Source organism: Oryctolagus cuniculus, chromosome 1 (genome assembly GCF_964237555.1).
Source record: "Oryctolagus cuniculus chromosome 1, mOryCun1.1, whole genome shotgun sequence".
Classification (NCBI taxonomy): domain Eukaryota; kingdom Metazoa; phylum Chordata; class Mammalia; order Lagomorpha; family Leporidae; genus Oryctolagus; species Oryctolagus cuniculus.
Genome location: NC_091432.1, coordinates 57,409,417 through 57,436,955, shown reverse-complemented (window position 1 = coordinate 57,436,955; position 27,539 = coordinate 57,409,417). Strand labels below are relative to the sequence as shown.

The window sequence follows — 27,539 nt, the reverse complement described above, 5'->3', positions numbered from 1 at the left end:
TTGGCACAGTGGTTAAGAAGCCACTTGGGGCTGGCGCCGCAGCTCAACAGGCTAATCCTCCACCTGCAGCGCCGGCACACCGGGTTCTAGTCCCGGTCGTGGTGCCGGATTCTGTCCCAGTTGCTCCTCTTCCAGTCCAGCTCTCTGCTATGGCCTGGGACTGCAGTGGAGGATGGCCCAAGCGCTTGGGCCCTGCACCTGCATGGGAGACCAGGAGGAAGTACCTGGCTCCTGGCTTTGGATCAGCCCGGTGCGCCGGCCACAGCAGCATGCTGGCCGCAGCAGCCATTGGAGGGTGAACCAATGGTAAAAGGAAGACCTTTCTCTCTGTCTCTCTCTCTCTCACTGTCCACTCTGCCTGTCAAAAAATTTAAAAAAATTAAAAAAAAAAAAAAAAAAAGAAGCCACTTGGGATGCCTGCCTCCATTACTGGAGTACCTGGATTTGAGTCCCAGCTCAACTCCTGGTTCTAGCTTCCAGTTCCCTGGGAGCCAGAAGGGCCTGGCCAAGCCCTAGATGCTGTGAGCAGAGGACTCGGACTCTCTCTTGCACTGCCCTCCAGCCTAAAGCCATCCCTCCCACAGCATCTTCTCGCTTTTCAAATGAAATAAAATTAAAAAGTCAAAACATAGTAATCACCAAGGGGCTGAAGGCTGCCCTGCAGCAAGTGCCTACTGGTAAAAGCTTTAGCTCGGTTGATAAATGGCAAATCCACCAAGTCCATGGGCACAGCAAGCTCCCCAAAGCCAAGAGGTAAATCACAAGGCTGGGCATGTAGTTGTCTCAGACCCTCGCAGTAGACTCTTTTTTTTTTTGACAAGCAGAGCGGACAGTGAGAGAGAGAGAGACAGAGAGAAAGGTCTTCCTTTGCCGTTGGTTCACCCTCCAATGACCGCCGCGGCCGGCACACCGCGCTGATCCGAAGCCAGGAGCCCGGTACTTATCCGGGTCTCCCATGGGATGCAGATCCTCCACTGCACTCCCTGGCCACAGCAGAGAGCTGGCCTGGAAGAGGGGCAACCGGGACAGAATCCGGCGCCCCGACCGGAACTAGAACCCAGTGTGCCGGCGCCGCAAGGTGGAGGATTAGCCTAGTGAGCCACGGTGCTGGCCTCGCAGTAGACTCTTAAGCCTGAGCTGCCCTGTCTCTCGGCTCTGTAATGATGTCATCCACTTCTCCCCTACAGACACAGAGGTAAGTGGACATTACCACTTACTTCTAAGTGGTAAGGCATCAGGCTATCTCCTTGAAAACCACTCGCAAGGATGGCAGATACTTTGAAAACTTGCCCCTAACAAAAGAGAAGTCCAATCTCACCCTGGAAATTTAGTGTCCAAATAAGGGAGCAGTCAGTGCTAGGACAGTCGGCCTGTTCCAACTTTGAAAAGCCCTGTGAAAGAAGCAGTTCCCAGGCTTGAGACTGCACTGACAGGTTGTAACCCCTCACAGCACTGATGGGCACATTCTAGCGGCTGATTTCTCTGACCTTCCAGATGGCTGGATTGGGGACACACCCAAGGCCATTAGTTCCTGGCAGGGAGTATGCAAAAGCTCAGCAGCCCCAGTGAAGCCAGATAACAGCCCCAAAGGCTTCAAGGACAAGTTTAACGAAGCAGAGCCCAGGAGGAAGATGTCCGTGGAGCCATTTTTTTACTTAACCAAGTAAAAACCAAATATAGCCAAATATAGCAGCTTTTCTCTAGCTGTCACCTCATATCGTTTACTGCAGTGGCCTCTTGTAATACACATGACACTTTACTGAGTGCCAGTCCCTAGGAGACACTAAATTCATGTCTACTACTATTCTATTGCTAGTTCTCCTTCATCACCCCATTTCCAAAATGACAGGTGAAGCATCTTGTACCATCAAGACACCCATGTCATTCTTCTAAGCTCCTCAATGTCCAATTACACCAGACCCAGAGTCCTCCAGTTCCAACCAACCTCACTTTCCTCTTCCTTCCCTCCTCAACCACCACCCCCTGCATCTCACCCTCTCTCCAGGCAGAACAACCCCGCTCCAAACATGTCCATTTTTGCTCCATATTCTTGTGCTCCAACCACTGACAGCCTAGTGTGCTCTCTACACTTGGCCAAATCCTCTTTATGACCCAAGGGTAGTCCAAAGTCCCCCCTGGGAAACCACTTGAGCCACAAACAATGACCACACATCTGCTCTGTGCTAGGTATGAGGCCAGTCACTGAAAACACAGTAAAGAAAACACAACACGGTTCTACATGCTCCTGACTGGTGGGAGAGGCCTCAACATACACTCCCTGCTCACCTGAATCATGCAGCTTGCTAGGAAGCTTGTCGAGACTCAGGTGGAGGGCAAGACATGAGATCCAGCTTGGTAAGGTTTTCTTGTCTCTTCTTCAGCCTTTCCAAGAAGCCACCTGAACCTGGTGGTTTAGAATCTACTCCATTACAAGACCATCGTTTATTCTGACCACCTTGCACATGTCCTGCTTTGGAGTTGTTACAGCTTTAGAGTTAAGCTGGGTCCAATTCCATTCCATAAGAGCACTAATCAACTATCTCTCCTGAGGACCAGGCACAGGGCCTCTTACCCCTGCCCTAAGCTAGAGAACAGAAAGAGAATGACAAATGTTCTCCTCAGGGATTCCTAGCCTTTGTGCCACATTGACTGCAGAGATGATGGAGGTCATGGGAGGCAACTTTGTTAGGCTCTCCAGGGCAATGTGAAATTCTTCAGACAAACTCCACCCTTCTCTGACCTAGTCAAGAAAGCTTATAAGAATATGAGTCAGACTGCTATCATTATAGGATAATCTTGCATACCTTCTAAATTATAAAAATAGGTGACCCATTCACGTGTACCTTGGTAATTTAACTCCTGTAGTAACAAATGCCATGGAATGCATGCCTTCCATGCAGCCCTAAGCCCCGGAGCAAAGCAGCTGCTATAAGCTCTCAGTGTGTTATACCCTCACCACCTACTTTAACCAAGAAGGCTGCCAGATAAAAATGAAACTTGAAGGCAGTTTTGAAAGCCTAACCCAGGGGACACTCCTAATTCCTTTTTCACACCCAGGAGAGACAAACACTGCCACATCAATGCCTAGGGGATAAAGATCCACACATGCTCATGTCTCACCCCTCAGACAGAACTGCAGTCTCACTGCTTCTGAAAGATTGAAACTGATCTTGACTTGTTACTGATACATGGGATATTCCTAAGGCGTGTCACACATGGTCCAAGAAAGCAGTGAGACGGCAGAGAGAGCCCAGTCAAGATCTGCTTCAAACACCTACACCCTTGGATAATCATCCCAAAGGCCAGATAATCTGTGAACCAAGTGCTCAAAGTCACACCTGTTGTGGAGTGCTCTGAAGCTCTTATTTAGTCACTTTTCTCCCCCCACAAAATTGGAAGCGACTCTGCAGGTGTCATTTTAGATCCCTGTGTGACCCTGGAATGAAGGAAGGGAGAACATCTAACCCACTCCAGCAGTGCAGACTCACAATCACCCTAATCACAATCTATCTGAATCTTGAGCTTTATTCTAAACTTCCTGTAGCACTAACTGGTCAGCCTCTTGCTACTAAGACTACCCTTTCTAGAGAAGCTGAGTTCACCCAAAACAGTCGCGTGTTTAAGCAGGCAGATATAGATGGCTTTTGTAGGTCAGCCCAGAAACTCCACAGCTGCTGCTGATCAATGGCTACCACACATGAGCACTAACCAGACTCAGTGAGTAAAGTGTGAAAGGAAGGGCAAGACAGAAGGAAAGAAGCTGCCTCCAACCCCTCCCGTCACCAGCCCCAGGCTCGGAGGAGTGCCTGCCAGAACATAGATCTGTCTCACCGAACAAACAACCTGTCTTTGAAATCTGTGGCATCCAGACCCGATCATCTCCCTTTGCAGGCTCCTCTCACACAGCTGCCCACCAAAAAGGATGGAGAGAGCACCCGCGGCACACTAAGTCTCTTCAGAGACTCAGCTACACATTTTGTTTTTCTAAAGTTGACAAGTTTCATGTATTTCATATACACTTCCCTCCCTCCTGCCCATGCTCCTACTCCTACCCTTCCTCCTCCTTCCTCCCTTAGTCCCTGTCTCAATTTTTAGTGATCTACTTTCAGTTTACTTTATACTCATAAGATTAACCCTGCACATTGAGTTCAACAAAAAGTAAGAAGACACTGTTCCTCAACAGTAGAGACAAGGGCTATAACCAACCGTCAAATCTCAAAATGTCAATTTCAGTCCTATACATTACACTTTTGGTACTGTATCAGCTACACATTTTCAGTCTTCATCCACTTCAGCCCCTCTGCCTGCTCCTGACAACTCAAATTTTCAGTCTCCACATGTGTGTCTATGTGTCTGTGTTTTGTTTACACTACCCATGTCTGTTGTTAGCAACAGAAACAAAGTACTTTAAGGCAGAGAAGACAAGTCTGCCAACTGGCTTGCTGCTCCCTGCCCTGCTTCCAGCTCAGGAAAGAGCCTGGTAAAACATCCTTCTAGCTCCAACCTAACTCATGTGCCTATAGCTCCCCTGGTCTAGGGGCTCGGGGACACGGTGTTAGCTCACCCCCATGTCAGCTACTGCTGCATGGGGGCCCAGCCATTGTGCCTCAGTCTTCTCTGGAAGCCACACTCTGAACAATTCACTCTATCAGCCTAGATACTGACCACTGTTAAGAGGGCAGAGCTTCAAAAGTCAGAATTCAGGACCTCCTTTAGACACTAGGAGATTACAATAAAAACAAACAGGCATCGCCTCCCCAGACCCAGGCCCTGGAGAACTAGTGCAGGCTAACTTTACTCTCGCACCCTTTCCCATCTTCAGTTTTTCTGCCGACAATCTTCCAAGTTCCAGTATCAGGCTCCTCAATAAAATCAGCAGGAATCACTAATCACCACTTCGTTTTCAGCAGAGAGAGAAAAAATCCTAAGAAGCAATTCTTGTACTCCAGGAGCTCACAGAGTAACAGTGGGAAATGAAAGGAGCCAAGAGAAGGACACAGACTACAAGGACCCTAAAAGATGATGGGTGGAGGTGGGGGTGAGGGTGGGGGTGGAGGGACTGCGGCAGCTCAGGGAGGGTCTCTGGGGGAGAGGAAATGTGAGCCTGGCCTTCAAGGACAAACAGCAGTTGGACAGAAGGCCACCTGAAATGAAGAGCTGAGCGATGACTCAAGGTCCAGAGGCAGGGAGAACAGCAAATATCAGGCCTGTATAGGGTTTTTCCCAAATCCAACCGAGGCTAAGGAGGAAAGAAATTGGCCTGACATGATGAAAATAAAACTCTCACCAGAGGCACCACGCTCTCCAGCCCCAGTGGGCCCAGTTCTGTACAGAACAGGCTCAGTCTTTCCTTCCTCTGTATCACTTTGTTTTTTATTTATTTTTATTTATTTATTTTTATTTTTTGACAGGTAGAGTGAACAGTGAGAGAGAGAGAGAGAGACAGAGAGAAAGGTCTTCTTTTTGCCGTTGGTTCACCCTCCAATGACTGCCGTGGCCGGCGCGCTGCAGCCGGTGCACCGCACTGATCCGATGGCAGGAGCCAGGTACTTCTCCTGGTCTCCCGTGGGGTGCAGGGCCCAAGTACTTGGGCCATCCTCCACTGCACTCCCTGGCCACAGCAGAGAGCTGGCCTGGAAGAGGGGCAACCGGGACAGAATCCGGCGCCCCGACCGGGACTAGAACCTGGTGTGCCAACGCCGCAAGGCGGAGGATTAGCCTAGTGAGCCGCGGCGCCGGCCCCTCTGTATCACTTTGAAATGTTCTCCCCATGGGGCACAGAATGCAGCCAGCCTAACTCTACACCCAAACACATCCTGAGGGAGTGCTTAGTACCCAAGGCTCCTGCTCCCAGGATAGGACAAGCTTCAGGCTATCCCAGGTTCAGTGTGGGTCACGAGCTTGTACTATTCTTCTGCTGGCCCTGGTCAAGCTATGAGTCTGATTCTTATTTTGTTGTTGTTTAAGATGTATTTATTTTATTTGAAAGGCAGAGTTATATGGGGGGGGGGGGGGGGGCGGGGAGAGAACTCCCATCTGCCCATCTGCTGGTTTATTCCCTAAATGGTCGTAACAGCCAGAGTTGAGCCAGACCGAAGCCAGGGCCAGGAACCTCTTCCAGGTCTCCATTATCGGTACAGGAGCCCAAGTACTTGGGCTATGCTCCACTGCTTTTCCAGGACCATTAGCAGGAAGCTGCATCAGAAGCAGATCAGGGCAGGTGATGTGACCTAGAGGTTTAAGCCGCCACCTGCAATGCAAGAATCCCATATGGGCGCCGGTTCGAGTCCCTGATGCTCCACTTTCAATCCAGCTCTCTGCTATGGCCTGGAAAAGCAGCAGAAGATGGCCCAAGTACGTGGGCCCCTGAACCCTCATGGCAGACCCAGAAGAAGCTCCTGGCCCTGGCTTCAGATCAGCCTGGCTCTGGCCATTGTGGCCATTTGGGGAGTGAACCAGCAGATGGAAGACCTCTCTTTCTCTTTCTGCCTCTGCCTCTCTGTAACTCTGGCTTTCAAATAAATAAATAAATCTTAAAAAAAGAAGAAGAACAAGAAGAACAAGAAGCAGAGCAGCCAGGAATCGAACCAGCACCCATATGAAAAGCATCACTGTAGGCAGTGGCTTAACTCTCTATGCCACAGCACCAACCCCTATGAGTCTGATTCTTTACTCACTAGAACAAGATAAAGGACAGTATGAAAGTTCAAGTATAGTTCCTGTTAAGCAGTGCAACCATCTTTCTTCCTTCTATTCATGCAATCACATGTGTATTCAACTAATATATACCAAACACCAACCTTGCATAAGCCAATGTGCCCAGTGCTGGCCAGCACACTGAAATGCACCAGACACAGGTCCACCCCCATGAAACGGACACTCCAGTAAGGTGAATACAACAAACACATAAAAGAGAGTAGAAAGACTATTTTAAGTGCCATTACAGAGATGCCATTAGAAATGAAATGTTGTAGATTTAGGCAGACGGGTTATTTCCAACTAAAAGATCAGGAAGGCTTCAGAGACAGCGTGGACCCTGTACTGGGCCTGGAAGACCAAATGGCAAAGAATAATTCCTGAGTAGATGGAACTATATGAGCAAACCCTTTTTTTTTTTTTTAAAGATTTATTTTTATTTATTTGAAAGGCAGTAACACAGAGAGAGAGAGACAAAGAAAGAGAGATCTTCTATCCACTGGTTCATTCCCCAAATGGCCACACCTTGTCTGACTAGAACGGACTTTTTAGGACCTTGTCCAGTAAGACAGACAAAAAGTGGAACCAGGAGCTTCTTTCCGGTCTTCCACATGGGTGCAGGGGCCCAAGGACTTGGGCCATGCTCCACTGCTTTCCTAGGCCATTACTGGGAGGTGGACTTAAAGCGGAGCAGGGGCCTGGCTGCTCCACTTCCAATCCAGCTCTCTGCTATGGCTTAGGAAAGCAGTAAGAAGACAGCCCAATTGCTTGGGCCCCTGCACCCAAGTGTGAAACCCAGAAGCAGTTCCTGGCTCCTGATCAACCCAGCTATGGCCACTGTAGCCATTTAGGAAGTGAACCAACAGATGGAAGACTTCTTTCCCTTTCTCTCTCTGTGCCTCTGCCTCTCTCTCTCTCTCTCTCTCTATATATATATATATATGTATATGTATATGTATATGTAAATGTATATGTAAATGTATATGTATATGTATATAACTCTGCCTTTCAAATAAATAAGTAAATCTTTATGGAAAAAAAAAAAAAGGAAGAAAGTAGAGCAGCCAGGACTCAAACTGGCACCCATATGGGATGCCAGAGTCACAGGCAGTGGCTTTATTCACTAAGCCACAACGCTGGCCCCTGTGAGCAAAATCTTAGCAGCAGAAAAGCAGAAGGCATATGAAGACCAGCAAGATGTTTAATCTGTGGAAGTACACCAGGGAGAATAAGTTGGAAAGACAGAGAAATGTCAGATCTTATAGGCCTTTACGAACCAAAATAAGGAACTTATCTGTTCTCCAGGAAACCACAGAAATTTTCTGAGAAAGGAATGATGGACCAGGACTATGCTTCAGAAAGATGAAGTACTCAGAAGTCCAGAGGCTATAGCAGAAAAATCTGATTATCCGTCCCACCAGGTTTGCAGATTATAGGAATGATAAGAGAGGGGAAGAAACTGACGTAACCAACAAGCAAATGATGGGAATTCTTATCTTTGAGGTCCAGGCTAAACAGAAGAGTAAGAGGGCAGTCCTCAGGGCAGCTAAGGCAGTACAGGCAGGGAAAGGCTGGAGAGCCAGCTGCTGGGAGTGCAAACAGACCAGAGGCACAGGAGGAAAGGGACTTTCAGAGTTCAGGATCCTGAAAGAACTGTTCCATGTGATGAGGCCAAAAGTATGGCCACACTACAGGGAACTTAGAAGGAAAGAAGATGAAATCCTTAGAGCTGAAAAGATTGTAGGACTGTGAGGCTGGATCACTGAAGAATTCTCAGTATGAACCCCTAAGTCAATGTATGTCAGGGAGCAGTCATGTGAAAAAGGGTTAAGCAACGAATGCGTAGTCAAGAGGCAAGGATGAGAAGAGGCTGTAAGTGAAAGAAGGCTCTGACTTCTAGCGGGAAAGGTTGTCAGGCAGGGCTCAGAAGCAACTTCAAGGAGTAGAGAGTCAGGGTAGAGGTGAAATGGCTTCATTTGAGAGGGTCACATGACAGGTGAGAAGGGGCTGGCATTGTGGCATAGTGGCATCCCAGGTGGGCACCAGTTCGAGTCTCGGCTGCTCCACTTCCAATCCAGCTCCCTGCTAATGCACCTAGGAAATCAGCAGAAGATGGCCCAAGTGCCTGGCCCCTGCACCCTCGTGTGAGACCTTTAGAAGCTCCTGGCTCCAGTGTGGCCCAGGCCTGGCTGTTGCAGCCATTTGGGGAATGAATCAGCAGATGGAAGACCTTTTTCTCTGTCTCTCCCTCTCTCTGTCTGTAACTCTGCCTTTCAAATAAATAAAAGAAATATTTAACTAAAAAAGAGAGAGAAGTGAGAAAAGTCAACATTCAGCTGTAGTAAAGAGGTAAGAATGCTCAAGGAAAAAGTATAAAAACAAAGGCGATTCCACTTTTTCATCTATTGTACTGGACAAGGCCATAAAGAATCATTCTGGAGTCAGGCAAACTGTGGTTAAGGGGCACTCTCATGTGCCTGTTGGACACTATATAGCAGAACAACTTCTCCAGAGGACAACTGAGGACAGGGAACACGAACACACACACACACACAATCACACACACACACAGGGGCTTTAAAACATTCATGGAAAATATGTATTATGCAAAAAATGGAGGGGCCAGTGCTGTGGTAAAGCAAGTTAATCCTCCACCTGCAGCACCAACATCCCATATGTTGTTTTCCCAGACACATCAGCAGGGAGCTGGATCAGCAGTGGAGCAGCCAGGACTAAAACCAGCACCCATACAGGATGCCAGCGCTGCAGGCCAGGGCTTTAACATAGTGCAACACCACACCAGCCCCCCTCCCCTCCAAAATGAGGTTTTAATACAAGCAACAGTACAAGTTACATAGCTCTAACTTGCTAGTAGAAGGTGACTAAGTTCATTTCTGGTTGCTATAACAGAATACCACAGATGAGGTAATTTATAAAAAAACAAAGATATATCTTAAAACTCTAGAGACTAGGAAGTCTGAAATTGAGGAGTCACCTCTGGTGATAGTCTTCCTAAAGTGTTAGCCCTTGGAACGACAGACGGCAGAGGGAGAAAAACACACACACACACACTACTAGAGAGGGAGTAGGAAAGCGGAACAGAACTCACCCTTTGACCAGGAACCCACTCCCCTGCCAAAGAACCCCTTCAGTGATGACTAATCTCCATAACAATGGAGACCTAGTCACCTCTTTTTTTAAAATTTTTTTATTTTTTTATATTTTTTGACAGGCAGAGTGGACAGTGAGAGAGACAGAGAGAAAGGTCTTCCTTTGCTGTTGGTTCAACCTCCAATGGCCGCTGCGGCCAGCGCACTGTGGCCAGCACACCGCGCTGATCCGAAGCCAGGAGCCAGGTGCTTCCTCCTGGTCTCCCATGCGGGTGCAGGGCCCAAGCACTTGGGCCATCCTCCACTGCCTTTCCGGACCACAGCAGAGAGCTGGCCTGGAAGAGGGGCAACCAGGACAGAATCCGGTGCCCTGACCGGGACTAGAACCCGGTATGCCGGCGCCGCTAGGTGAAGGATCAGTTTATTGAGCTGCAGCACCGGCGACCTAGTCACCTCTTAAAGGCCCTATCTTTCACCATTACATGGGGACTGAGCTTCCAAACATGAACACTGGGGGACATACTCAAACCAGAGCAGAAGCCAACCCTTTCATCAGTTTTCCAATGTCTATGGATCAGTCTTCAGCTGGAAATACACAATACAGAGTCAAAACTCAGGGCTTCGTCCAACTCTTACAAAATCCCAACTGAAACAAGAGATTCTTTTCAAAAACTAAAGGTGTGAGATCTATATCTATATCTATATCTACATCTATACTTGCCCCTGGGGATATATGCTTCATTTTCTACTAGGTAGATCACCAGAAAGCTACAGAGACATCATGAGATGAGAGGTTTACACAGAGTAAGAATTTCAGGTAATATGTTTATATTTTAGTAATATTGTTTATAAGAGAACTGTAAGAAACTAAGATTGCAAAGCATTTATTGTGAAAACGGTAAGGAGGGCCGACACTGTGAAGCAGTGGGCTAAGTCTCTGCCTGCGGCGCTGGCATCCCATACGGGCGTGGGTTCATGTCCCAGCTGTTCTTCCGATCCAGTTCTCTACTTATGGCCTGGGAAAGCAGTAGAAGATGGCCCAAGTGCTTGGGCCCCTGCACCTGCGTGGGAGACCCCAAAGAAGCTCCCAGCTGCTGGTATCCGATTGGCTCAGCTCTGGCCATTTGGCCATTTGGGGAGTGAAACAGCGGGTGGAAGACCTCTCTAACTGTCTCTCCCTCTCTCTGTCTGTAACTCTACCTCTCAAATAAATAATATTGAAAATAATTAAAAAAAAAAAAAAGAAAATGGTAAGGAAACTGCTTGCAGTTGCATTAAGAAAAAGAAAATAATTGAATATATCTTGGTTTAAAAAATAATCACTAGTATACCAATAAACATCACCTTACATATCCATATAAATTTTAGAAAAATGCAAAACTTAAAAAGAAAAAAAAATTTGCCTGCCTTCAGAAGTGGTATGTAGGCCACCACAGAACTCAGAGGCAGGGTCAAAGAATGCAAATGAATGCATTGTCATGAATGACACATTAATGAACAAGAATAGACAATTGCATGTTCTTCTTTTCTTTGGTGCTAATAATCTATGTTATTAACATGATTAAAGCTTCCTTTTTCCAGTAATCCTCTGTGTGCCAAGCACCATTCCCATGTGTTAATTATATTAATTCATTTAATACTCTATAACAAACCTATGAGGTTAATGTTACCAATTCTATTTTACCAAATAAGAAAACCAAGCCCAAAGCCATACAACTAATAAAAAGAGCAGCCAAAATTCAAACCTGGTCTGATTTCAAAATCCTCCTTCCTTCCACTGTGGAAGTACTGTGGGGTATTATTTTTATTATGTGTTCTGTAAGCTAGTCACTTCAATTCCCCTTCTGGAAAGACAGAATTAGGGAGCAGGCATCTAGCATGGTGGCTGAGACACCTGTGCCCCACATCTAAGTACCTGGGTTCCATTCCCTGCTCCAGCTCTGGCCTCCAGCTTCCCACCAATGCAGACCCTGGGAGGCAGCAGTGGTGGTCTCAGGTAACTGGGTTCCTACCACCCACATGTAAACCTGGAATGAATTCCCGGCTCCTGGCTTCTGAACCAGTCCAATAAACAAATAAATGACAGAATATAAACCCAAAGAAATACTGTATGCGTAAAAGTCTCATATGTATAGGCCGGCACCGTGGCTCACTAGGCTAATCCTCCGCCTTGCGGCGCCGGCGCACTGGGTTCTAGTCCCTGTCGGGGCACCGGATTCTGTCCTGGTTGCCCCTGTTCCAGGCCAGCTCTCTGCTGTGGCCAGGGAATGCAGTGGAGGATGGCCCAAGTGCTTGGGTCCTGCACCCCATGGGAGACCAGGATAAGTACCTGGCTCCTGCCATCGGATTAGCGCGGTGCGCCGGCCACAGCGTGCTGGCCGTGGTGGCCATTGGAGGGTGAACCAATGGCAAAAGGAAGACCTTTCTCTCTGTCTCTCTCTCTCACTGTCCACTCTGCCTGTCAAAAAATAAATAAATAAATAAAAAATAAATTTAAAAAAGTCTCATATGTATAAAGTGGTACTCATTATCCTCCAAGAAAAGATGCAGAAGGCTGAGCAGACATGTGTGCTTCGTACACACAAACACACTCACAGACACCTGCAGTCAGCAAATAACTCCAAACACAGCTTAACAGAAAAACTTTTCTCTCAACGTTAAAATTAAACCATGTAGGTGCATGTGTCAGTCACTCCCATAAACATAGGTGTTTGGCAAGATAATGAGAAATTGTTCCACTTCTAGCTACTCCTGGGCTCAACTCTTGTTTACTCTAGAATTGAAGAGAAGCTACTATTTAGTTCTCTTTTCTCTCAACTCACTTTAAAAAAAAAAAAAATATTTACTTCAGAAGCAGAGTTACAGACAGAGAGGAAGAGACAAGAGAGGTCTTCCATCCGCTGATTCACTACCTAAAATGGCCACAACAGCCAGAGCTGGGCCAATCTGAAGCCAGAGCTTCTTCCAGGTCTCCCATGGGGGTACAGGGCCCAAGGACTTGGGCCACTTTGTACTGCTTTCCCAGACCATCAGCAGGGAGTTGGATCAGAAGAGAAGCAGCTGGGACTCAAACCGGTGCTCATATGGGATATGTTGGTGCTACCAGGCAGAGGCTTAGCCTACTCGCCACAGAGCTGGCCCCTCAATTCACTTATTATTATTATTATTATTTACTTGAGGGTTAGAATCAGAGAAAAAGGTCTTCCATCTACTGGTTCACTCCCCAAATGGCTACAACAGCTGAAACTGCACCTATCCAAAGCCAGGAACCAGGAGCTTCCTCTGGGTCTCCCCTGTGGGTGCAGGGACCCAAGCACATAGGCTATCTTCTACTGCTTTCCCAGGCCATAGCAGAGAGCTGGATCTGAAGAGGAGCAGCTGAGACTAGAACTGGTGTTCATAAGGGATGTCGGCACTGCAGATGGAGGATTAACCTACTATGCCACAGCACTGGCCGGGCCGCACACTGGCACTTCTTAAGTGAACAAGCATGTCTCCTCCAGAGGACTTCCTGCTTCCACCCCTGCCCACACATCACAATTCTTTTTCGGTATTAAGCCCCTGCCCATTATTATCCCCAATCCCAACCAGTGGACAGCAATGTCACAGGATACGGCAAGCTCAAAAGGCGTGTAAAGCAACGCTTTCTGTTCTCAACTCACCTTTTCCCACCAGCTTCCAGCCTACTGCACAGTGCCCCAGCTCTACTGTGAAGCAGCTACTCCACAAACACCTTCAAACTCTTCCCTGAACCAGGAACCATCTGCTGCCCTAATACTCACCCAGGCTCTCCCTGAAGGCTTTCTTCCCCCTGGCAACTTCAACACCTCTGTGAACGGATCCACTCAAAACCCCGAGCTCACAACTGACTCCTTGACTTACACTTCTGTCACCACGACTGTTGATAAACCCTGGACTTTGTCATCACCCAAGAACATGTCTCAAAATCCTGACCTCTAAAATTCCAACACCTGATCTCAATTTCCCTTACTGCCTATCTCTTGGCCTTACTACCACCCAGCAGCTGCTCTGTGACTTGGCCTGCTCTCTGTTCCCTTAAGTCCTTCCCCTTCCCCTAGTTTACATCAGCTATCTCCTGGCCTTTCCTTTCTGTGCATTCAGGCTGTGGTCCACGAATCATCACACTCAAACCCACAGCCCCTTTCTCCTGCCACTGTACCTACCTAAAAAGCCCTAACTCTAGACCAGTTCAACCACTGGCATTCTCCACCCCTTTGTCGCCTCAGTTAAACATTGCTGATCAGAAACCAGTATGTCTAGGACATGCTGAAAAGGTCTTTTAGAGATATTAAGTATTTCTCTGTGAAGCACTATGGAATCTGGAATTTGCTTTTAAAACCCCAGTGGAAGAGGTAGAAGAGTGGATAAGGATAGAAATAAAACAAGCTAGTCCAATGTTGATAAAAGTTGAAGCCTAATGATGGGTAGGATATAGGTAGGTTATTTATCTTCTATGCTCCCTACAAAAGTTCAAAAAATAAAACCACTTAAGTGAAAGATTAATGGGGAATAGTGCCAGGGGTCACCCACAGACTACTTGCTAGTTACAACACAAAACTGTAATTTTACAGTGAAGAAATCTGGCTGGCCCTACTTCAGCCAGTAACCAAATTTAGCTTTAATAATAGTGGCACAATTGGAGATTATATACCTCTAATCTGCTGCATCATTTATAAAGGGTTTCCTTCCTCAAAGAAAGAATAACCTAAATATAACCAAGTTCATAGAAAATACAGGAGAGGAACAATCTGAGCAATACCCCCCAAAAAAACAATCAGACAAACCCAAAAGTGAAAAGCAGATTCATGGCCGGCGCCGTGGCTCACTAGGCTAATCCTCCGCCTTGCGGCGCCGGCACACCGGGTTCTAGTCCTGGTCGGGGCGCCGGATTCTGTCCCGGATGCCCCTCTTCCAGGCAAGCTCTCTGCTGTGGCCAGGGAGTGCAGTGGAGGATGGCCCAAGTACTTGGGCCCTGCACCCCATGGGAGACCAGGAGAAGCACCTGGCTCCTGCCTTTGGATCAGCACGGTGCACCGGCCGCAGCGCGCCAGCCACGGCGGCCATTGGAGGGTGAACCAACGGCAAAGGAAGACCTTTCTTTCTCTCTCTCTCTCTCTCTCTCTCTCCACTCTGCCTGTCAAAAATTAAAAAAAAAAAAAGGCAGATTCATATTAAAGAGACAAAAAGGAATGTCTCAAATCAAACTCATCATTTCTCCACTGCAATCCTAACGAAACACCTCTCCCTCCACTTCTTCCACGAGGTCGCCCAAGTTTCTACAAGTCATCCCAGGCTTCTCATTCTCCTCTTCACCCCAAGTCCTGCAAATTCTGGCCCCCTGAAGTCTAAGAGTCACTGCCACTCACCTCAGACTTTATAACCAATGGCTTGATTTTCTGCAATAATCTATAAACAATCTCCTTGCTCCAGATTAAATTCCTCCAAATCTACATTCTACACTTTGCATTGCATCTTTCCGAAATGTGACCTTATCACCCAGGGCTCCAAATCTTTTGGCTGCGGTATTGCTGCTTCTCAAAATGTGGTAAGGAAACTGCACGGCACCCGACACAGGACACGACACAGGATTCCTGCATAGCATCAAATGGCAGGAAATCACAACCAGGTAAGCCACTCGTTTTCCCACTCTCAAACCTCGTTAGGCTAAGGAGAAAGTCTCCACTTGCTACAGTCTTTATCTGTTGAGCACCTGAAAATCTCTTAACAAGAAAACATTACACAGCCAGCAGCAACTGGGTACAATTTTAAAACATTATTTTTTTGTTTTCATTGTATTTATTTTAAAAGTTACCTTCTGTGTATAACAAGTAATACTGATTTTATACTCTGAGAAAATGAAATAATATCTCCTTTTAAAATGAATTTAAGGAGCCGGCGCTGTGGCTTACTGAGTAAAGCCACTGCCTGTAGTGCCGGCATCACAAGTGGGCACTGGTTTTAGTCCTGGCTGCTCCACTTCCGATCCAGCTCCCTGCTATGGCCTAGGAAAGCAGTAGAAGATGGCTCAAGTCCTTGGGCCCCCCTACCCCTGTACCCATGTGGGAGACCCTGAAGAAAGTCCTGGCTCCTGGCTTCGGATTGGCGCAGCTCCGGTCATTGCAGCCACCTGGGAAGTGAACCAGTGGATGGAAGACCTCTCTCTCTCTCTCTCTCTCTGCCTCTTGTTAATTCTGCCTTTCAAATAAATAAATGAATCTTAAAAAATTAAATAAAATAAAATGAATTTAAGGTTGACAATGAGGTGACTGAAACACTGTTAATAATAGTTTGGGCAGAGGCATAGTTTGGCACTGTGGTATAGCAGATAAAGCTGCTGCCTGTGATGCTAGCATCCTGTATGGGTGCCGGTTTATGACCCGGCTGCTCCTCTTCTGATATGGCTCCCTACTAATGTGCCTGGGAAAGCAGAAGAAGATGGCTCAAGTGTTTGGGCCCCTGCACCCACATGGGAGACCCAGAAGAAGTTCCAGGCTCCAGGCTTTGGATCGGTCCAGCTCTAGCCATTGCAGTCATTTGGGGAATGATCCAGCAGAGACAGAAGATCTCATGTGTGTGTGTGTGTGTGTGTGTGTGTGTGTGTCTCCCCCTCTCTCTTTGTAACTCTGCCTTTCAAATAAATTTTAAAAGAAGTTTGGGTATTATTAAGAGACTACAGTTAAAAAAAATGAGAGACATTGGTAATATTGTGAAATGGTAAGCCATAAATTAAGTCTGGGAAAAACTGCCTTATAGCTTGAAGTTAAGTTTCTTTGTATGGCTGCCATGATTTCAAAACTAGTCTGCAAACTTGAACCCAAGGAGCCTTGTGACCACCTCAAGGAACATAATGTGGCCCTGGTGAGGATGCGACTTTCAAGACTAGGGCTAGTATAGACAAAGACCATGCAACCTCTGCCAGTCTCTTTAGGGCAAGCTACAGGGAACCTTTTCTCTTGCCAGGAGCCATTTGGATACTTATAACAATTCACAGTCAATACAAAATTTTCAACTTAGAAATTAGCCCACTGTAGATGTATTGAATCTTTTTAAAAATCTATTTGTTTATTTGAAATGCAGAGCTACACACACACACACACAGAGAGAGAGAGAGAGAGAGAGAGAGAGAGAGAGAGAGATCTTCCATGTGCTGGTTTGCACCCTAAATGGCTGCAATAGCTAAGGCTGGGCCAGACTGAAACCAGGAGCTACTGGGTCTCCCACATGGGTGCAGCAGTCCAAGCTCTTGGGCCATCCTCTACTGCTTTTACAGGAACGTTAACAGGGAGCTGGATCGAAAGTGCAGCAGCCAGGACTCAAACCAGCGCCCTACGGGATGCCAGCATAGCAGGCAAAGCCTGCTACTATGCACAATGCCCGCCCCAGGTGTATTGAATTTCAAGTCCCAACTGCAGCTGATTTGGCAGGCCCAGACCAAATTATTCTGAAGGCCTTCTATGGCCCTTTGGGCTGGACATCCCCTCACTCCTCCTCTAGAGGCATTGGATTTCATTGGATTAATGGCCTGTTTCCTTGTACAGCCTCAGTTCCACACAACTCACTCCGCACTGCTAAGGACAGCACACATGACTAATGGGGAGTTCCCTGGGTGCTCTGCACTTAACTGCATCACTCTGCCCTCTTTGTGCATTAATGATCTTTCCAGCTGGCATGCCCCTCCCTGCCTGTCCACTTGAAAATTAACTATGCACCCTTCTAACTCTGTACCAGTACCATTTTTTCTGTGAAACCCTGCGCTTGTCTTCCTCATTCTCCTCTCACCAGTGCCTGAAGGACTCCTTTCCTCCCAGTGCTCCTCCTATAAATCAGACTGCAGTGTAGTGACTGGTCTTTTATGTCTTATCCAGGAACCGAAACTAGAAAGTTCCTTATGGTATGGAACTATTTGTCTGCATCCATCAGTGAATGGATGCTTGATGATCTAGTTCCTCTTCTGCTTCCTTACTTAGCTTATTTCCACTACCACTTCTGTCTAAGCTCCTGGCTCAATCCTGCTCTCAGTTTCCCAAACCCCAACCTTCCAGTTCCAGGATTTCATTTCCACTCTGGTCCTTGAATGAGGCTTTCTTTTCTGGGTTCATGACCCTTAGTAACAGCAACCCTAGGTTGACCTAACACTAAAAGCTGCCTTTTAAAATACAGTTAGGTGGGACCTAACTAGCCCAGTGTCTGGGATATAAGTGGATCTGCAATCAACAGAATTCCTCTTCTTTTCCTCACTTCAAAAATCTTCCCTATTCTAAGCAGCCATGATTTTCCCCACTTGCTGCTTCCCTCCCAAAGTCACGTCCTTCCTGGGCCTTACCAGTCCTTCAGACTTTGGCCCACTGGCCTCCTGGGTACAACCTCGGCATCTTTAACACAAAATTGCTCCTCTGCCCTGCTTTCCACAAACCAGGCATAACGAAGAAGAGGCTTCTGTGTCACAGGATTTGCATCTAACTGCTCATATGACTGTATACAGGATTTGCTACAAAGTTACTCAGAGGGACTGAAGAACGATCCTCAAACATCAAGAAAAGGAATCTGGGTGTATCACATATAAGAAAACAGAAAATAAAAAAGAGATTTGGATGTGATTTTCTTACTAATTTTTTTTTGCCAATGTTCTTTTCTAATGTTCTAAATGGTTATGGTACATTCTAAATATGAAATATTACAAGAATTCAAATACATGCAGCCTCAACTCTCTAAAAACACTGAAATAAAAAAACTACAAATTCTACATAGAGAATAAATTTAGTAAAAAAACTTATTTTAGGGATTTTTAGCCTATTGAGCCACGGCGCTGGCCTTATTTTAGGGATTTTTAATCAATAAAATTTAATACTTAACTTTACTCCATACAAAAATTAGTTATAGCTTAAATGTAAAATTAGAACCATAAAAACACTAGAAGAAATCATGAATTAATATTTTGTATAATCCTGGTGAGTAAGAGAATTTTTCATAGTATGACACAAAACTCAACTCAAAAGCCATGAAAAGGGGAAAAAAATGCCATGAAGGGAAATAGCATACGGTTGCCTACATAAAAATCTTAAACATGTGAAAGGCAAATAGCTAGCATAAACAAGTCAAAAAAATTTTAAACCAGGAGGAAAAATATCAGCAACACATATGGCAGTGAGTTGTAAAGTAATGTGCATGTAAAAGCTGTCACAAATCCTCCAGAAAAAAATAATGACCAAACAGAAAATGAACATACTGCAGCAGAAAAGTCACAGAATAAAAGCTACCAATAAACATAAAAAAGATGTACAATTTCATTTATAATTACAAAAATCCTAAATAACAATAAGAAACCCTTCTTCACCTATCAGATTGGCAAACATTAAAAAGATTTATAGCATCCATGTTGGCAAGGGTGTGGTGCAAATAGGCACCTTCTATACCATTGATGGGTGCTAAGTTGATGTAATTTCTTTAAAAAGCAGTTTGGCAATATTTATTAAGCTTTTAAATGAGCACACCCTTTGATCAGCAAATATACCCTACCAGGAATTTTGTCCATAGAAATACAAGTAGTAGAACACATGGGCAAAGACAGCTTTATACTGCTGTTTATTGCAGCACTATTTATACTAGAAAAACTGGAAGCAACCCAAATGTCCATCAGTAGCAGGATTGGTTTAAAAAAAAAATTACAATACATTCATCTGCAGAAACACATGATACTGTTAAAAGTAATGTATGGACATGGAGGAAAACCTTAGGTAATTATAAGTGAGAACATTTTCAGTGATATATAATCATTTTTATTTTTTATTGTGGTAAAAATATATAAGATTCAATATTTTAATCATTTTCAAGTGCATGAGTCAAAAGCATTAATCACTTTCACAATGTTGTGCAACTATCACCAGGATTTCCAAAACTTTGTCCTCACCCCATAGAGAAACTCCGATAACTATTATGCAATAGTTCCTTTTTCCCCTCTCTCCAAGCTCCTGGTAACCTCTAATCTACTCTTTATCTCTATAAATTAGCATTTCCTAGCTATTTTATATAAGCAGAAGCATAAGATATTAGGGCTTTTGTATATGGCTTATTTCGGTTAACACAATGTTTTCAAGAATCATCCGTGTTGCAGCATGCATCAGTATTTCTCCCCATTTTATGGCAAGATGATGTTCCCTGCATGCAGAGATGATCTTGTATATCCATTTGTTGGTGAACACTTGAGTTGTTTCCATCTGTTGGCTATGGTGAACGAAAATGTAACAAATACCGGCATACAAGTATGTGTCCTAGTCCTTGTTTTCAATTCTTTTGGGGATATACCTAGGAGTGGAATTTCTGGGTCATATGACAAATTTTGGCTTTTGAGGAACAAACAAAATTGCTTCTCACCACACTTACATTCCCTCTGGCAGTGTATAAGGGTTCTAACTTCTCTACATTCTCTTCACTGATATTTTTAAAATTAGAGTACTTTTTTTGGTAAAATAGTTTTTTAGAAGTTAAAATAAAGGTATAAACATGTCATTTAAAAAGATTCATTGTTGCCCAATTGTTAAAAATGATTGTATCTCTGGGGTATGGGTTTGTAGATGATGCTCACATATATTCTCAATTTTGTAAAAGGTTTTGGGACACATGTGTTGCTTTTGTTATTAAAAAATAAAGAAAAAGAAAAAAACTTAGCCCGGGGCAGTTTCAAGCATGTTTGTTAATTGGAAACACCTTACAGTTCTTGTGTTATGTGCACAGCAAGGCTCTAAAGCAGCAAAAGTGAAGAGACTTGAGTCCCAAGCCTAGCTCTGCCACCTTGGGTGCTCACTGTTGTCGCCTGTGAACTCCTCAACACCTGGGAGTGGAGGTGAGTTTCTGCCATGTGGCAAGAATGGGCTACAGCTATGCAGAACTCTGACGCTGGGGACACCGAGGGTTGTCAGGAGCAACTCCTAGTATCCCAGAGTGCCTTACAAAGTTGAGGTTGAGCGGCACTGGTTCACGTTACCTTTAATATCCCTCCCCACACAGAAACAATTCTACAGTTATGCAGAAATGAGGAGGGAAGCTCAAGAAAAGGTAGGCCTTGGGGGAAAACCTGGGAATCCCTGATCATGAAGAGGCAATGAAGGTTCTCCCTGCAAAGGAAGAAGCAAGCCCAGAAAAGGATTCAAGAAATGAGAATAACAAAAAGAGAGGACAGCTTACATTTACCAACTCTCACCTGAAGACACAGGCACTGAAACGAACAGTAAGGGGCAGTGCCTGGAGCCACGCCTCTCAGGGAGAAACACCCCAAGGTCACCTGCCTGAGCTGCAACAAGCAGAAAACCCGACCCTTGTGGGAAGAGGCCCTGAGGCCTGCATTTAGTGAAAGTCAAACGAAATCCTTACTTCCAGGTGTTCTCAGCCTTTCAGCTGCCAACTGTGGACTTTGCCCTTGAAATTCAACTCCTGGGCTGCAGAGATAATCTCCCCGGCATGTCCTGTGTAAACTTGGCAAATCAACAGATCAATTCAATGTGAGCCTGCTCACAGTCCTGCCAACCAGGAGGCTGTGCAGAAAGCTGGAGGGGAGCTTTTCCTGGAATAAATGTCCCTATGCTAATTGAATCAGGGGCCCTGGCTATTTCCAAAAATCAGACCAACAGCTGCTTAGAGAGAAACCCAGGCCTGGAAATCTCACTGGGAACTGATTCGGATGTCTTGGGAAGTCAGCGTGAGGGAGGGCACATCTTTACCAGGCTTCCTTGAGGTCAAGAGGCAAGCCCCCAAGAATATATGAAACATACACCTGGAGACATGAGATTCGAAGTCAGGAAAAGAAAGCAAGCCAGTTAACATCTGGCCCTTAGGAAAAGAAAGCAAGCCAGTTAACATCTGGCCCTTGCACACACTCTTGCTGGCATCTCAGCCAAGCTTCCTAAAGCACTGGTTCTCCACGTGCAGTTCTCAACCACCACCACCAGCAGCAGCACTTTCAAAACATTAAAATGCAGATTCTCGGGCCCTACTTGAGACCTGCTGAATTGGAAACAAGCTCTCCAGGTGAGTCTGGCGCACATCCAAGTCTGAAAACCACTGCTCTAAGGCTCCAGAGTGCTTTGCACTCTGCCCACCCCCACTTCCCCCAGACATTCCTTAATCTCCACTCTCAATGTATTGGCAAGGACAGGAATATCATCCCCAGGAGTAAAAGTAAGATAATAAGGCTAAGAGTCCTCCTTACTCCAGTTCTATCTTCCATATGGTTTCATAGGATTAAATTTTAAATTTATTTGAAAAATTTATATGAGAATCAAAGTTACACAGAGAAAGGAAGAGATAGAAAAAAGTCTCCCACCAGCTGATTCACTCCCTAAATGGCTGAAACAGCCAGGGCTGGACCAGGCCGAAGCCAGGAGCCAGGAATTTCTTCTGGGTCTCCCACATGCGTGCAGGGGCCCAAGCACTTGGGCCATCCTCTACTGCTTTCCCAGGTACATTAGCAGGGAGCGGGATAGGAAATGGAGCAGCCGGGACTCAAACCGGTGCCCATATGGGATGCCAGTGTTGAAGACGTTGGCTTTACCCACTATGCCACAACACTGGCCCCAATCAATCATGTTCCTTTCCAGCTCTCCGAAGAACACCAATTCCCTAACTGCCACACAATTCCAGCCCTTCAAGACCTGAGTGTAGCCAATCTTTTCAGCCTCATCCCGTAACTCATGTGTGTGTCCCCTGCCCGTGGTATGTGACCATTTAATATTTTGCTCAATGAGTCAAAGCTAAAGAAAATCTGAAAAACAACCTCTAAAGAACTCGTTCCTAACAATGTATCTATTTCTACAGATTCAAAATAGTTACTGAAACAGACAGGGATGGGGAAACAGGAAAGCCAAATCCAGTTACTTACAAGAGACATTCCTCTGTGTGTAGGGAATCTACACTCAATCTGAAATTCAGCCTCACCCTGCTCTGCCCTTCACCAACTATTCCATCTAAGCAGGCTGACCAGGCCCAACGCCGAGCTCACGAACCCCGTGGATGAGAGTTTATCAACGTCCTACACATTTTCATTACAGAATCTTGGGCCTTGATTTATATAGTCCAAACAGGACCCATCCTTTTAGAAAAACAAAGATCTACCAATAGAAACTAATCAATGTTCAATTTCCAAGAAATCAAATTTGTGGCTTGATAAATTTTTCTAAAAAATTTCCAACAAACTTAGAGCTCCTAGATGAGATCTATAAACTAGGAAGTCAGGGTTTATTTAAAAATGCTAGTTTGGGGCAGGCAATTAGCAGAGCAGTTACGTTGCCAGTTAACAGGTAATTCAGGTTACCTGTTTCCAAGTCTTTTCATACTCTCTCCTTCCCCAATTTTTGATAAGGATTGACACTCTCACTACCAGGTACTCCTTTCAGAGAAAGCTGAAAGCAATTTATTCAACTCTACATTTAAAAATCTAGTCTAGGCCGGCGCAGTGGCTTACTTGACTAATCCTCCGCCTGCAGTGCCGGCATCCCATATGGGCCCCGGGTTCTAGTCCCGGTTGCTCCTCTTCCAGTCCAGCTCTCTGCTGTGGCCTGGAGGGCAGTGGAGGATGGTCCAAGTGCTTGGCTCCCTGCACTCGCATGGGAGACCGGGAGGAAGTACCCGGCTCCTGGCTTCGGAATTGGTGCAGCGCCAGCTGTAGCAGCCATTAGGGGAGTGAACCAACGGAAGGAAGACCTTTCTCTCTGTCATTCTCTCTCTCTCACTGTCTATAACTCTACCTGTCAAATAACAAAAAATCTATTCTAACTTCTAGGCATAGAAAGGAAGACATGACAGTAAATAATATAACAATTTGAAGAGGGAACCTCAGGAAATGTTTAGGAGTTGTGTGTTTGGTTTATCAATCATGGTTGGGGTGCAGACAGAGCATATGCTTTGGAATCATACAGACTCAGATTTCTACTTTAAGCAAGTTAGCTCCTCCAAGTTCCTGTAGATATCTGCACATCAGAAAATTCACACATGGGCAGATGAAGCATAGGTTAATAAACCTCCCCTTGGGACAACGCATTCCACATCGGAAGGCTGGTTTGAGTGCAGGCTACTCAGCTTCCAATCCAGCTCCCTGGTAATGTCCCTGGGAAACAGCAGTTGAGGGCTCAAGTACTGAGTCCCTGCCACCCACATGGAAGACCAAGGTGGAGTTCCTGGCTCTGGCCTGGCCATGGCACAGACCTGGATGCTGTGGCCATTTGGAGAGCCAAATAGCAGATGGAAGATCGATCTCCCCCTCCCCTTCTTCCTTCCCTCCCTCCCTTCCTCTGTCATTCTGCCTTTCAAATAAATAAATAAATGTTTTTTTAAAATTCACTTGTAAGGACAGGCATTTGCCAGTTAAGGACACTGCTTGAGATGCCTGCATCCCATACTGGAAAGCCTGGCTTTGAGTCCCAGCTCTGCTTCCAGCGTGCATACTGGGAGGCAGCAGATGAAAGCTGAGTACTTGGGTTCCTGCCACCCACCCTGGAGACCCAAACTGAGTTCCTGGCTCCTGGCTTCACCTGACCCAGTTCCTGGCTTTTGTGGGCATTTTTGGAGTTGAACCAGTAGGTGGGAGATGTTGGTCTGTCTGTCTCTCTGCCTTTCCAATAAATTAATTTTTTTTAAGATTTATTTATTATTTATTTATTGGAAAGGCAGAGTTACAGAGGCAGAGAGAGAGAGGGAAGTCTTTCATCTGCTGGTTCACTCCCCAAATAGCCACAATGGCCAGAGTTGTGCTGATCCAAAGCCAGGAGCCAGGAGGTACTTCCGGATCTTCCACGCGGGTGCAGGGGCCCTATTCTACTGCTTTCCCAGGCCATAGCAGAGAGTTGGATCAGAAGTGGAGCAGCTGAGACTAGAACTGGCGCCCATATGGGATGCTAGCACTGTGGGTGGAGATTTAGCTTACTGTGACACAGCACCAGCCTCATAAATTTTTTTTAATTTACTCATAGATTATTGGAAAGATTTACTAAAATGATATAATATGCCTAATATAGAATTAACACTCTACTAATGATATACCATAAACCAGAAAACTATGGCTTGAGCCCAGGAATTATGCAGGATTTATTCTCTCAAGTTTATTTAGCTGAGTAGTCGCATGCCAATCCCTACTCCAGATCTATTTCTGTTTTCCCGTGTTCTTTATTTTTTATTTTTTAAAACATTTATTTGACAGGCAAAGAGAGAAACCATTAGCTCCCATCAACTGCTTCACTCCCCAGATGCGTGCAGCAGTTGGGGCTAGGCCAGGAACTCAATCCAGGTCTTAGCCATGGGTTCCAAGAATCCAGTCATGGCAGCCATTACTGCTGCCTCCCAGGGTCTGCATCAGCACAGGGCTGGAGTGAGGAGCTAGAGCTGGCTATCAAACCAAGTACTCCAGTGTAGAATATGGGTGTTGTAAGACTTAACCACGAAGTGGCCGGCACCGCGGCTCAATAGGTTAATCCTCTGCCTGCGGTGCTGGCACACCGGGTTCTACCGGTCGGGGAGCCGGATTCTGTTTCAGTTGCCCCTCTTCCAGTTCAGCTCTCTGCTGTGGCCCGGGAGTGCAGAGGAGGATGGCCCAAGTGCTTGGGCCCTGCACCCCATGGGAGACCAGGAGAAGCACCTGGCTCCTGCCTTCAGATCAGCGCGGTGCGCCGGCCGCAGCACACCAGCCACAGCGGCCATTGGAGGGTGAACCAACGGCAATAGGAAGACCTTTCTCTGTCTCTATCTTTCACTGTCCACTCTGCCTGTCAAAAAAACAAATAAATAAAAATTAAAAAATAAAAAAAGACTTAACCACTAAGCTAAATGCCCACCCTCCCCCCATACTCTCTTTTTTGTTTCTTCTCAGACAAGCACATTCAAGTCCTCTTAGCTGGCCATTACTCTCAAATTTCCTTATCTCAGTTTGAGCACAGCCTTTGTACCTCTAATGTCCATTCACCAAACCCCTGAAAACAGCCTAAGGGCTCTAGCTTAAGCAGCCTCTAGCAACACCTTCTACCTCTATATTTTCTTCTTCCCGTAGTCTATCAACAGTGACTTCAAGCTTTTTCCACCTCAGGGCTTTGCCTCTGCTGTTCCCTTTCCTAGAAATGTTCTTTTCCCCAAATCTGCACATTCCTGGCTTATTGAATTCAGAGCTTAAACGTCACATTCTCATATAGGCCTCCTCTAGTTCCTCAGCCCGTTACTCTCTTTTTTACGTCACCATTACTTCCTTCATAGCTCCTAACACTAACTTTAAGCCATTTATTGATAAGTTTACTTGTTTACTATCCTGCTTTCTCACTATCAACTCCATCTTGGTTATCTTGGTTAATGCTGCCTTGGTTATTTCTACATCCCTAGGATACAGAACAGCAGCTGGAAACAGAATGAATGCTCAATAAATATTTACAGAACAAGTAAATAAATCCAAACTGTTTCCGAACAGTTTCTGAAACAAAAAGACACCCCCCCCCCCTTCCTTCTCCAACTAACTGGTGACAATAGAAGATGAGATTCCAGGGAAAGATTATAAATTAAACAGGAAAGGCTGAGGAAGAACTCTTGGGAGACACCAACAAAGAGTAAAGAGTCATCCCAGCTCCCTCACCGATGAAGCATTAACTGCAAGCAGGGGCCCAGGAAGCCATCACAGACACTGCAGCCCCCATGGTTCTCTGCTTTGCTTTCAACAGCCTCCCAGCAAAGCCAGGCAGACACGTGACTTTGGGTGTTTTCTAAGTGAGAGGAAGTCTGTATAGCACTGCTTTTGAAACCCAACTGGGTTTCTGAAATGAAAAATATGTACTTTTTTCTATCTCCATTTATGATATTCAAATAAAATTCAAATTTCCACTTGTTTTCTTTTTAACTTGATTGCTGCTACTTCCCTTGGGCACTTATACTGAGTTAACAAAACCCCCAGTCCTTCTTACCTCCAGCTGGCTCTCCCAGCACGGATGAGCTGCAACGCGACTCGGAGCACCAGTGAGGATGGTGCTGCCCATTCCATTTGTGTCTGAAACTCTAAGCAGTGAGGAATCAGGAGGTTAAAGGAAGGCAAAGACAAGAGGGAACTTCAGTCCTCTCTAGACGTTCTCTGAACAGAGCCGCTGAGTCAGTTAAGTCAGACTGCCAACCAAGGTCACTGCCATTACTCAGCAGTCCTAGGTGTTTTCCTATCACACTCATGTACCCTACTTCTTTATAGTTTGCAAGGTCACTCAGGTTCTTGAATTTCCTTCCCTTATTTGTATTCCTTTTTGCCAAATGACAAAGTATATACACCACATCTGATCTTCTTGTCCTCCAGTCTTTGAAAATAAATACAAAATCCCACCAGTGGTTTCTACACATCATGTCTTAACCATCTTTACTCCATCAGAACACAAGGTAGGGCACAAATTGCTAGCAAATTACATAGAAGGAAGATTCTGGCATAATTTTGTGCTAAGGAAATGTTACCTCCAACAAAAAGGCTGGGGTACAGTTTTAGGAAGCTTCTCCTGATTATACAGGGAGTTACTGTAGAATCTCAGCCCTACAGGAAACCTACAGGAAGAAGTAACACTGCAGAAGAAACAAAATGTCTGATACTAACCTGCACAGTGTGGTCTATTAAAGGAAAAAGAACCTTAAATTATAAAAAGCCTCAATCAAAGAGAAAATTTGTGAAGCACCTGATCCTAGAACTCCCCATCCTGCCATTAGGCCTGCCTGGGTTCA

General features: G+C 45.6%; 1 protein-coding gene and 1 long non-coding RNA gene across 23 annotated transcripts in view; both read right to left on the bottom strand.

Moving 5' to 3' along the window:
* DENND2B (DENN domain containing 2B) overlaps positions 1 to 27,539 on the bottom strand; it is a 186,972-nt gene that overhangs the window by 82,951 nt on the left and 76,482 nt on the right. For 3 of the 22 annotated variants that reach the window (XM_070073700.1, XM_051824053.2, XM_017345245.3), the window contains one exon: positions 26,750 to 26,840. The exons of the other annotated variants lie outside the window; for them this stretch is intronic. In XM_070073700.1, coding sequence (XP_069929801.1) covers positions 26,750 to 26,826 — 77 coding nt within the window. In that variant the 5' untranslated portion in view covers positions 26,827 to 26,840. The remainder of the gene's footprint in view (positions 1 to 26,749; positions 26,841 to 27,539) is intronic. 22 annotated transcript variants of the gene reach the window in all.
* Positions 5,391 to 26,743, bottom strand: LOC138849640 (uncharacterized). Its single transcript, XR_011388632.1, has 2 exons — positions 13,848 to 26,743; positions 5,391 to 13,812 (listed from the first exon to the last, which is right to left on the bottom strand). It is a non-coding gene; the product is annotated as an uncharacterized lncRNA (long non-coding RNA).